The 12,130-nt window shown below is 43.3% G+C and overlaps 1 protein-coding gene across 2 annotated transcripts; it reads right to left on the bottom strand.

The window, feature by feature from the left end:
* Window positions 1–310: 310 nt before the first annotated feature.
* On the bottom strand, window positions 311–10,802 carry EIF3L (eukaryotic translation initiation factor 3 subunit L). 2 transcript variants are annotated; one of them, XM_075287398.1, is made up of 15 exons: window positions 10,685–10,802; window positions 10,464–10,512; window positions 8,985–9,195; window positions 8,454–8,533; window positions 8,096–8,157; window positions 7,935–8,004; window positions 6,885–6,958; window positions 6,618–6,789; window positions 5,987–6,141; window positions 5,471–5,641; window positions 5,252–5,385; window positions 2,615–2,788; window positions 2,206–2,395; window positions 1,685–1,765; window positions 311–455 (listed from the first exon to the last, which is right to left on the bottom strand). In XM_075287398.1, the coding sequence occupies exons 1-15, from the start codon at window positions 10,703–10,705 to the stop codon at window positions 417–419; spliced, it is 1,683 nt and encodes a 560-aa protein (XP_075143499.1). In that variant the 5' UTR covers window positions 10,706–10,802; the 3' UTR covers window positions 311–416. The 2 variants fall into 2 exon arrangements, with proteins under 2 accessions (XP_075143499.1, XP_075143500.1); XM_075287399.1 differs by lacking the exons at window positions 8,454–8,533; window positions 10,464–10,512; window positions 10,685–10,802 and having other exon boundaries at window positions 8,985–9,194.
* Window positions 10,803–12,130: the final 1,328 nt, after the last annotated feature.

Genomic DNA, 12,130 nt, shown 5'->3' with positions numbered 1-12,130 from the left:
GCATCTTACATTTTTTTAACCCACTATAACCCATTTTTAAAAACTGCTCTCCCTTGAAACCCATCTTAAATCTGTATTAAATCAGTGTATTAGTATAAGTGTAAACTATACTCCCTATCCCCCACTTAACTTCTAATTTATTTGGGTTAAAAAAAAAAAAAATCTATAAATTACCGAGATCGCTTGGGCGGTCATGTTGCTTAAACAGGTCTAAAGCCATAACAAATGTACTGTATGCAAACATGTGTAACACTCACATTTGTGCTGGGGAAAAAAAAAGAAACTGGGACAACAGGTATTTTACGTTTTTAGACTTTTATTAAAACATTTAAGTCCGTCTGCTGGTGACAGCAGTGTGGTGGTAGCTGTACGATGACCTTTAGTCCCTATAAATATCTTCGCTATTGGATTTCCCTTCAAGGCTTCTGACTCATCTTCTTCAAAGTTTTGTTTAGCTGTAAAATAAAAATATACATTGCAATTACATAACTGAGAACGGTATTTCAAGTGTTTCCCCAGAAGCAAAATAAGACATCTCTATGGTGAAAAGGAATATTACATTACATACAGCAAGCACAGCATCCAACATGACAGTCTTAAGACTTCTGAATGCTTTTTGGGTTCTTGTGCCAGACATGTTCATTGCACCACGTTAATCTGTCTGAAGATCTGTGCACCTCTATAAGGTATGTCCAAATGGGACCAGCAGAAAGCTGCTAGCGGGTTATGTGGATAAAGTTTTACCAAATTTCATCCACATGCTGTGATTTAACCAGAAGGTGGAAACTCAGTCTTTAAAGCCACAGCATGTCAGTTTATGCCCAGGGTTTACTCGCAGCCTTCCATCTCTGCAATACAAATTACTGCCAGAATGTTGCTATGAAAACAGACATTTTGGATTTTTATTTTCTTTTTTGTAAGTGGTTTTCACAGAAATCTGCTGAATTTTCATGACAGAAGTTCAGCAGCAGAGCTGTCCTATGGGACATACCCCACGAGTGCTAAAAGGGAAAGTCCAGAAGAAAGTGAAGGGGAAGAAGGACGGGAAATATATATATAAAAAAAAACACTTATGAAAACCACTGTATGCATCGCCGGTCTTCACACTTCCTGTGCTGGCAACTCATTTAATGAATGGCATATCCATCCTAAATAGGTGCATCTTCTATCCCCTTCTTGAACCCCAGGGGGTCTGATCACTAATGAAATGCATTACAATGCTAATACATTGCAAAAAAAATCATCATTTCTTTTGCAGGCTGCATAGAACAGCCTGCAAAAGAAAGAGACTGCAGACTGGCCCATGGAAACGTGACGTTGGCCCTGGAGCTTGCACCACGTGCCAGCGAGCACTGCCAGGAAAATGGCGCCTCCGGTGCCTTTGACGTAGGTGCCGGAGGGGTTAATGCTTCCGAGCGGTCTGGGGACCGAGCGGAGGCATTAGCGCTGGGTGTCTACAGTGTAAAACAGTAGACACCCGGCGGCTATGGCGGTCGCCATAGTTAAACACACAACATGCGCCGTACTAGTACGGCGGATGTCGGGAAAGGGATAAATAAAATGTTATAGATGTACATCAAAGCAAAAAAAAATGCACTGTCAACATTAGAGTCAGACCAGCCATAGGAGCCAATCAAGAATTCAATTGTTCTTGGTGGACCAGATTGGTACAGTAAGTCCTCACCTCTTCAAACTTGTGTATCTGTCGTATAAAGAAGTCTCCGTAGCGTCGGGCAACTTTAGTATCTGCAATGTGAATCATGTCCTAAAGAAGAAAATTATAGTATTAGTTGTAGAAGGTCCATCACAGACAGAATATCATTGTATTACTCCTAATCCATAGACATATAGGAATACTAATATGGAGATTCAATAAAACCTGCATGTCTTAACTCCGTCACAACTATATAGATTTGGTATCACTGATTCAGACAACCTAAAGATCACAAGCAGTGTGTCATTTTGGCTGCACAGCGAATGCTGAAAAAACAAAATCAGTGAGAAAATTATATAAATTGCCAATGGGTGGGATTAAAAAGTGGCTGAGGCAGAAAAGGGTTAAAAAAAAAAAAAAAAGAAATGCAGCACTTGTTATGTGGGTCTGTGGCCACAAAAAAATAAAAATGAAAAATTAACCAATATGTCATTTTCTTGTTCCCTTAGAGTAATTTTAAAAAACATTCAAATAGCAGGTGAATATTGTACCTTATCTATATAGAAGTCCACTTCTGATGCAGACTGGAATTCTCCCTCCAGTGCAGAAATGCCACTGGTCCACACAAGGTTCTTCATCTTATGCTTGAACACAAGAAGTTGAATGCGAAATTCCTGTTCTGGTAAATCCAAAAAACCTGCCAACTTAGCTACTGGCATAGTGGTGTATAACTTCAGGAAACTGAAAGGAAAAAATAAATAAGTGTGTGTAAAAATCAGGTGCACAACAGTGTAAGCCTGCCTGGGGGTCTGTGCCATGTCCCCCATGCTTCGTTTTCTGCCAAGGTGTTCTCCATATATGATGGATCATTCGGCATAAACTCACTCTTATACTGTATACTCTCATGTGCAAGAGCCCTAAGTGATAAAAGTGACAATATCTTAGTAGAAGGGGCCGCACCTGCGGATTGTGGACAACTGGGCCTGCTGCTGGACTTCATCAAGGAAGACTTTGAGCTGTTGAAGATATGGTTCTTTGTGATAGTTGGGGTGAACGTTGTCATAGTTAGGGACCACTGGTGACAGGAACTTGGGGCAAGCGTAATTAAAAAGTTCTTCATAAATCTGTGCGTCACTGTGGAGTAGAAGAAAATAAAGCAGTTAGCATTATTAAAGAAAAAAAAATACTACAAGATATATCTACTGAAACACTTGTAATTCCAGACCCGTTTCCATACCATATACCCAATTGATACAGATGATCTGAACCCTGGGATATTTATATGTGCAAGTTTACATTGAGCAGTGAGGCGAATTCCTCCAACCATTAAAGGCTGGGCTTACAAGTCAAATGTAATGTAAAGAGGGTGATGGGGAGAATGGTCAGAAGAAGTGGACCGGCTTCCATTTGCCTTAAAAAGGGTTATCCATGATATTTTTGTATTGTGGCAGAAGGTGAAAAATAATAATAATAAAAAACAAACATATTCTCCTGTCGCCGATGCTGTGGTGTCTCAGGCTGCTGTCCGGCCCCTGCAGCTTTTCTCGTGGAAGTCTCTGCTGCACGTGACCACTCAGACAAATCAGCGGCTTAAGGAAAGAACAAGGGACCTCACTACAGGTAAAGGAAGGAGCCATGGGCACTGGAGCAGTGGGGACAGGTGAGGGTTTTTTTGTGGCTCCCCCTCCCCCTTCCATATATCACCTTGCCCTACCTCCTGCCGCAATAATAAAATATTGTGGACAACCCTTTTAACAGATAACCTAAGTCAAATACAGCAGCTATCTTGTATTTTTTCACCTGCATAGCACCATTTTTTTTAATGAAATTGACTATGGTCCTTTTATTCCAGGCAGGGTGATGGAGTCGGTAAGAAAAGCACTGACTGCACCTGTTCTGCTTCCTTCAGAAATGGCTAATAGTCATGGCCAGACAGACACAGTTAAAGGAGTTATCCCGTTTCTAACATTAATGGCCTTAGGCTAGGCCATCAGTATTAGATATGTGGGAATCTGACACCCGGGATCCCTGCAGACCACCTGTACCTAGACAGAGCAGCACTCTGAAATGTTTGTTTACAGTCACTCACTGTGCAAACTGTAGTGGCAAGGCACTAGACACTATCACTAAGAAGTCTCTACTGGACAGAGCTCAAGTACCTACATTTGCCACTCAACTGCATTGAGCCATTTCTGTTAATAATAGAAATTGAAGAGAACATTGACAACTTGGGTGTTACTAGTTGGGGGTGTGACCCAAACACTTACACAATGACCAGTCAGTATCATATGGTCATGTGACATGCAACTTTTGACAAGTGGAATGATAGCAAGTTGTCAATTCATACCGTATTTTCTGGACTATAAGGCGCACATAAAATCCTACGATTTCCTCAGAAATCGTAAGTGCGCCTTATAGTCTGGTACGCCTTATATATGGAAGCAGCGGCACACGAGGAGTTAAGCTGCGGCCGCCGGCAAAGTCTGCCTGCCGCTTCAAATGATTCTACCATTAAAATAAGTTCTTTCCTCAGACCACGTCGGAATAGCCTTAAAGGCTATTCGTCTCCTACCTGTTACCATAACCAGCCGCCGCCTTCTTCCCGAGCTGCGTCCGCCCCTTCTGTGTTGTCTTCTATGGGCCTCATGGATGACGCATGCGCAGTCGGCTCTGGCTGCGAGAGCCTGTTAGAGCCGACTGCGCATGTGTCATCCATGAGGCCCAAAGAAGACAACACAGAAGGGGCGGACGCAGCTCAGGAAGAAGGCGGCGCTGGTAAAGGTAGGAGACGAATAGCCTTTAAGGCTATTCCGACGTGGTCAAGAGGACAGAACTTTTTAATGGTAGAATCCCTTTAACTCCTCGCGTGCCGAGCGCTTCCATTCACGTCAATGGAAGCGTGCCATTGAAGTGAATAGAAGCAGCTGGCACGCGGGGGGTTAAGCGGCCGCCGGCAAAATCGGCGTGCCGCCGCTTTCCATCACATATAAGGCGCACCGGACAGCGCTGCGCCTTATAGTTCGGTGCGCCTTATAGTCCGGTGCGCCTTATATATGGACCTAGGCAGGACTATAAGGCGCTCATGGGCGGTGCGCCTTATAGTCCGCAAAATACGGTACATACATTTCCAGGGCATATTACAGTGGAGTGGACAACTGAGCTATGAGAAAAGTTACTCCAGAATTTTTATTTCATGGGAAATGCAACTAAGGCAGACATGTCAAGAGCAGTGACAGAACCTGTTAAAAAGGGGTATGCTGATCTCTAAGGGTTGGCACATGGTAACAAGATGACATCACCATGACCATGATAGGAGGCTGTACTCCAACTGCAGTGCTATGGCTCATGTGTCCATCAGTCATTCAAGTAGAGCCGCAGCACACGTGAATTGGGCCAACTGCAGCTCCTTACACAGGCAAGTGGCTGAGAGATCCTCTGGGCATATTTTATTATGGGGATGCACAGTCTACCCAGAAAGGGAGCGCTTTACAGATACTGAATATTTGTAACCTTTTCACATTTGGAATGTGCAAAAACAGAACACAGTAAAATCTATCAAACTTTGGAAGTAAAGAATGGAACTTTAAATTTCCTTACCCCTTCTGCATACGCAACATTTTGTCACCATATTTTTCTCTCAGCTGGGTGTGAATACTCTCATCAATGCGCATGGGATACATGGTGAGAGCGATAGCCAGTAGAGCATGCATCTGCTCATTCTGCTTGTTAATCTGTATAGAAGAGATACATACAAGGTTTGGACCTTCATTTCCAATGTAATAAGAGGTGAGAGCACAGACACCAGAAGGCGCTTACCATTTCATACTTGTATGTGGTCCTCTGGAACATACTCTTTGTTCTCTGAATATATAGCAGGATGTTAGCAAAAACACGAATAGCATCCTGATATCTTCGCATCATAAGGTATGCAAAACCCACATAGTAGTATGTGGTCACCTGGCACTCGGGAACTCGAGAGTACATGCTCTGCAAGAGAAAGATCACAAACGTATTAGAATTGCAAGCAGAAGATCTATTAATGATTCATGTCCCACAAAGATTAAGAAGCTAAAGGACTAGAGAACACAGACTGTGGTCTACAAACATAGGCTTTGAAGCAGTAGTCGCCCTTTTTGTGAATGTCATACTTTTCACAACTTTAGTAGGACCCCTACTATCCCCTGCCAGAGTAACACCATCTGCCACATAAAATATACCACTATTCTAAACTGGGGTCGAGGAGCTTCCAGGCAGGTTACACCTCTGTTTCTGTTTGGCTTTCTCTACAGCCAGTAGTCATTCATTCTCGATGGAAGTAATGGTATATGATACCTTCTTGTTGAGTTCGATGTTTTCCAACACTTTAATAGCCTGATAGTAATCCCCAAGCAGTGAGTGCAGACGCAGCAATCCAACCAAGCTGAAATATCCCAGCATCTTGTACAATGAATGTCTCCCATATTCACCAGCCACACTTTCAGGGTCACCTAAGGGCAAAGAATATATTAAAAAAAACAAAAACGCAACTATGTAGTGGTCATGGATTAAACTACTATATCTAACTATTAAATGTTTAAAAAGTCCAGGAAACACTGAGTAGGAAGACACCCATTTATGTGAAGTAGAGAACAGCTGCAGCACTTCTGACACTAGCCAGCCTTCCGGTTTCAGCTCCGTACATATACAGTTCTGGCTCATGGAAGCTGCCTGGAACAGACCATGCCGGGGCTTGGTGACAACTCCCAAACAACTGATACTGATGACCTGAGGATAGATTAGCAGCATCAAAATGCCCCAGGAGAAGAAAAACCCTTTATCCCATGGTTGGGGACAGGAAAGGCACACAAGCCAAAGAAACCATATGGACATCAAATATCCTAACAGTTCCATCTTGTAAAAGGTAGACATGTCAAACAAGCATTGCCAAATAGAAACCACCAAATGAACACATCCATTCCCTCACCTCCACTGGTGTAAATCTCCAGCTGGCGGTTAATGTTGGATTTGTCTACAAGTGAATGTAAAACATTTAGGACACTGTGAACATTCCAGATCTTGGGGTTGGAACGCAGGAATTCAATTTCTTCCTCGGACTTCTTTGCGGTCTTACACCGATACTGGCTGAATGACTGAAACTGAAAGGTGCAGAAATAGACCAATTTAGCCCAAAATGTAAACATTTGAACTTTAAAGAAGGGTTTGAGAAGGGCAAAGCAGGAAAAATATCTACCTGGTAAATGAATTCATCGATAATATCCCACAGCCACTGGTTAGGCAGCTCCAAGGGTGCTGGACCATCTGCATCTACAAAGAAATCATCAGAGTTAAGCTAGTGATACAAACCACATGTAATTCTATGCAGTGCCATGTGAGCCAGATAAACTCATCCTAATAACTATTATAACCTGTAACTGGATGTGGACATAATTAGCAGACTTTACTAATCTGGCCAAGCTAGTTTTCCAGAAAAAAAGTGGCACATTTCTTGGAGCACAAAACAGAACCAAAATGTGCCACTTTATCTAGCTTCAGATCTGCTCACCACCTTTAAGAGGCAGGCAGGCTCTCCGACATCTCGGCCCAACAGATTTAGCTCTTCCACTTTCCTTGCATGAGTTCTATAACCTGGAATCTACACCACTACCACTAGCTGGCTTGCATACATTTCAATTCTGGTGCAGAAGACTCTCCACACTGTGCCAGAATTAAGATGCTAGAGTATCTTACAAATTCTGGTGCATCTGCTGAAAGTGCTCAGAATATTAAAAACTGGTGCATGATGGGAGTCTTAAAAACAAACAAACAGTTCCTGGTGCTTCACAGCACGGTCCGGTCCTGCTGCTCCAATGTTTTCTTTGTGCAAAAGTCCTTGCCACACATGACCACTGAGGTGTCCCCTTAGGGACCCGGGATGTCACAGCTGGTGAGGACTATCCCAGCAAAAAAAAAACAAAAAAAAAAAAAACCCATCTAAACAGTAGGAGCTGACCGTGCTTGGGAGATACCGGCGCACCAGGGACAGTTGAGTGTTTTGTTTGTTTGTTTTTTCACCTGCCCCGCTATAATTAAATTTTTTTTATCCTGTATAACCTTTTCAATAAATTCCCCCCACTATCCATACATGGAACAAATGCTAAATTTTAATACTAAAAGCACAAAAAGTCAGACCTCGCTGATCTAATAAGGACGAGGAAGGCCTAAGGATAGCCCATCAGTTTTAATTCGGATACGTTGGATAATCCATCTGATTAAACATTTAGCAATAAAAACAGAAACCTACTGAGAATGTAGTTGAACAGATTGCAGTAGTTGTAGTAAGACTCAAAGCGCTGCTCCAGTGTGGGTCCTCCCTACAGAAATGACAACAAACACAGGGTTAATGTATCATACAAAGTACAACACGCACACTGACGAGTGAAAGAAAGCTGTATAGATGCTTACGCTGACTTTGGCATAGATGTGTCTGTAATAAAGCTCCTTATAGAGAATCAAGAAGACCGCATCTAAAAGAGAAGGAAACTGGTTAGAACCACCATGCATCTATTGTACTGTATAATAAAGAGGGAGAGATTTATCAAAACCAAGGGAAGAGTGGAGCAATAACAATCACATCTCAGCCCTCTGTGTACGGACACACTATGGATAATGACAGCTGGTACATGATCATTGCTATGGACAACCAATTCACTTCTCCCAGTAATTCTGCATGGCCACGCAAAACATTTCAGCGTCTAGACATGAGTGTGCCTACTTTCATAAGTCACACAATTGTTCAGAACACACAGTAAAGGACACCTACCATTCCCAACTTGGGGAGCAATTGCTTCTGCTTCAGGCCATGGGGAATTTTTGAAGAAACGTTCAGTTAACTTTGTCCAGCTGCAACGAGAATAGAGAACGGTCATTGTTTATGCAGTTTACAGTCACCTCATAAGCCACCTGTGAAGCAGAAGGCCAGCACAGAATAGTAGTGTAAGTCAAGCTAAGCCACTTCAGCTCTGCACACATTGTAGTGAATTGGAGCTGTTCTAACCCAACCTGTAACCCACAGCAGTTTGTATTGGAATCTGTTCTCTATGTATATTCTCACAGCTGCTGAAAGAGCTAGTCAGGGGAGATGGGTCACTTCATATCAAATATTGAAGCCCTATCCTAGGCATCTATATAAAATGACAAGAAAACACCCTCAATTCAGGAACCAAAACCCACTTTAGCAGGGAAAAACTAAAATATAACATCCAAGTCTTATAAGGAAATAGCTACAAGGAGCTCACGCAGGCAGGTTCAGAGTACAATCTGTAATAGGAATCTCCATGCCGCAGATCATTACCTGTTTTCATAGATATCTTGGATCTCATAAACCTTCTGGTCAATGACATCACTGGACACTCTGCTGGCTTGGAGTTCATACACCTTCTGATCGATCAGGTCAGACACAGTCTTGTGGAAGTACTGAATAAAGTTCTTAATCACTTCAGGAATGACTTGATACGTTTGCTGCTCGTACTGCCGCTCATATGCCAGGTCCTGCTTGGGGTCACCTATGGCAAAGGAAAAAAAAAAAAGTTTTTTTCCCCATGAATTGATACCTTGGAACAAGACTCCTTCCTGTCAATTTTTTTTTTGCCAGACAGAATATAGTGTATTTCACCATGAAGAGTAATAAAGCAGAGTCTGCAAAAAGAGAAAACAAAAATAATGCAGAATTCACAATGAGGTCCATTAGGCTCTACAAGTGCCCACCATATGACAAGTCTCTGGCATTTTCCTTCCTCTGCTCCTATGACAGGACAGGAACCACAACCTTAAAAGGGAACCTGTCAGCAGGTTTGTTGCCTGTACAGTGTACCTTATGCTGCTCAACTTCAGTGTCCCAATGCTATCCAGTGCTCTGTTTTTCTGTCCTCGGAGAAGAGTAAGTTCTGACAGTCTCAACACGTGTCATGTAAATTGAAGCTGGTGAGTGTAAGGGCTAGTTCACACGGGGTTCCATGTGAACACATTCCGTCGCAGCTGTTGGTGCAGTGCACTGGAATCCCGTTGCGGCTTTCCACTCCGGATTAGGCCCAAATGAATGGGCCTAGTCGGGAGGGTGGTGTTGCGAGGCTGACTCAGACGCGGAATCTGCCTGAAGCTCGCTTCTTTTTTCCGCGAGCGGGAACAAACCGCTTGCAGAAAAAGGAAGTGACCAGCTCCCACCGATTTCAATGGGAGGCGACAGGATTTTGACGCAGATTCTGCATCAAAATCCTGACCTGCCCCATGTGAACTAGCCCTAAGCCTATGTATTCACGAGCTTCGTGATCTGCCTGAGCTTACTCCTAACACTCCCCAAGCAATCTAAAACTGTAAATGGTGAATTGAGCAACAGATGGGACTAGAGACAAGATTTCGGACCCTGAACACCATAACAGCATAAGGACATACTTCTAGTTTAGAGACCCCAAACCTAGTGTTAGGTTCCCTTTTCAGACACATTAATATTGATGATCAGCTGGAGGAAATGGCGATCCGTGATCTCTGCTTACAGGTCTCAGGCTATGTGAAGTCCCATTCATCAAATAGCCTGTTCGCAGCTCAGTCCCATTCAAGTGAATTGTCTATGCGGTAATTCTAGCACAGCCATTGTGCTTGTAAGTAGTGAAGAGTGTGCAGAGCTCACTGGACACAGCAGCCTCTGCCACCAACTGCTCTGTGGAGCCTGGAAACCCCCTTTAATAGAATTAAACCCAGCCTGAGTTTCCTCGGCCTCTGAGGTGAACACATGACTGACTCTCATGATATACGGACGTGTCAGGCCGCTACATACCTGTGTGCATGTCATAGTCCGCCTGGTAGCTGTACGGATCATACGGGGTCTATAATAACAGAAGACAAGGACGTGAGTACAGCAAACATGGAAGACGAGACCACAACCGCCCAGGACTCTGTTCACTCCATGCATATCCTCGCGGTACCGCCTTACACAGTATTACTAGTACACAATGCATCTCGCCTGAAGATGATGCTCAGACATCGCACAAAACTCACATCATAATCCTCGTACGACATGATGAATCCTGCAGACTACACCGGAGGTCCACCGGTACCTGCAGCACGCACGGGGAGGAAAGGAGAAAGCAACTTCCGGTGACGGCTTGTAGGCCCGGGTCCGGCGCCGCTCTCAGCCAATCACCGCAGCCCTTACTTCCCGCTTTCTCGTGCTACAATGTCATTCTCCATCTGATTGGCTGTTGCTGATCGCGCTTATAAAAGCTGTTCTCGCGTGTTTGTGCTCCTGCACATGGAGATGATTATTATCTATAGCCGGCTGTGCGGATGCTGCGATACCAAAGCGATAAACTCTACATAGTGGTTATACTGCAGCAAACCCGTGATGTGTGAATACGAACATACTTTAGGCTTCAGCAGTTTGCCTGCTCTCTCTTCTTCTCACTCCCTGTACTACCCCCTCCTCCTCCCAGGTTGCTGAACAAGCACTCTATGAAGTATCAGACTACTTCTGGTGATCAGATAATACTGTATGCACATTCTTGTAGAGACTCAGTGTTATCTGTGTGTTTACATACAGAGAAACTGCAATTCGCTGATTGTCCTGTTGGCAGAGCAGTAAGTGACATCACTTGTCCTATCTCACAGGTCTGTGGTTATAGAAACGTTGTGTAATCAATGGGAGAAATAAGTTCACATAGCAGGCAAACAAAGCAGCGTTTCTAAAGCAATATATTTAGAAAAAGTCTTCAATTTACATACACTACCATTATAGATAGGATCCTTGAGATGGGACAACCCGACTGAAAACTGACTTAGGGTGCATTCACACTGAGTAAACGCTAGCTTATTTTGTAGAGTAAAATTACACTTGTAAATTTTGCTATCCCATTGACTTCAATGATATTTTTTTACAAGTGTAAAAATACGCCTGTAAAAAATACGCCTGTAAAAATACGCCTGTAAAATGTCATTGAAGTCAATGGGATAGCAAAATTTACAAGTGTAATTTTACTCTACAAAATAAGCTAGCGTTTACTCAGTGTGAATGCACCCTTAGAGGTTGTCGGGTCACACCTATTTATCCTCTATGCACAGGATAAGAGGCTAACTTGCTGTTTATTGGGGATCTCCCCATTGGGACCCCGACTGGATAGGAGAATTGTAGTGCCTTGCAATCCAGGGTTTTAATGGAGCAGTAGCTCACTCAACATGTGTCTTTTCATTAATTTTGATAGCAGCACCAGAGGTAGTTGAGTAGACTGCTTAAACGATTTCCGGCAGTCCCATTCAAATAAAGGGAGAAGCATGTGCTGTCCGACCAGCCGCTCCATTTAAAACTAAGGTGCAAACCCCACTGCTCGTGATTGGTGAGGGTCCCAGTGGTGGATAGGGGCAACCTCCTATGGAGAGGCCATCAGTATCAAATATTTTCAGAACTAAACAACTCCTTTAACAGTGTGCTCTACAGGGATAAGATCTCAC

Source organism: Leptodactylus fuscus, chromosome 9, assembly GCF_031893055.1.
Source record: "Leptodactylus fuscus isolate aLepFus1 chromosome 9, aLepFus1.hap2, whole genome shotgun sequence".
Classification (NCBI taxonomy): domain Eukaryota; kingdom Metazoa; phylum Chordata; class Amphibia; order Anura; family Leptodactylidae; genus Leptodactylus; species Leptodactylus fuscus.
This window is presented reverse-complemented; position numbering and strand designations above follow the sequence as displayed.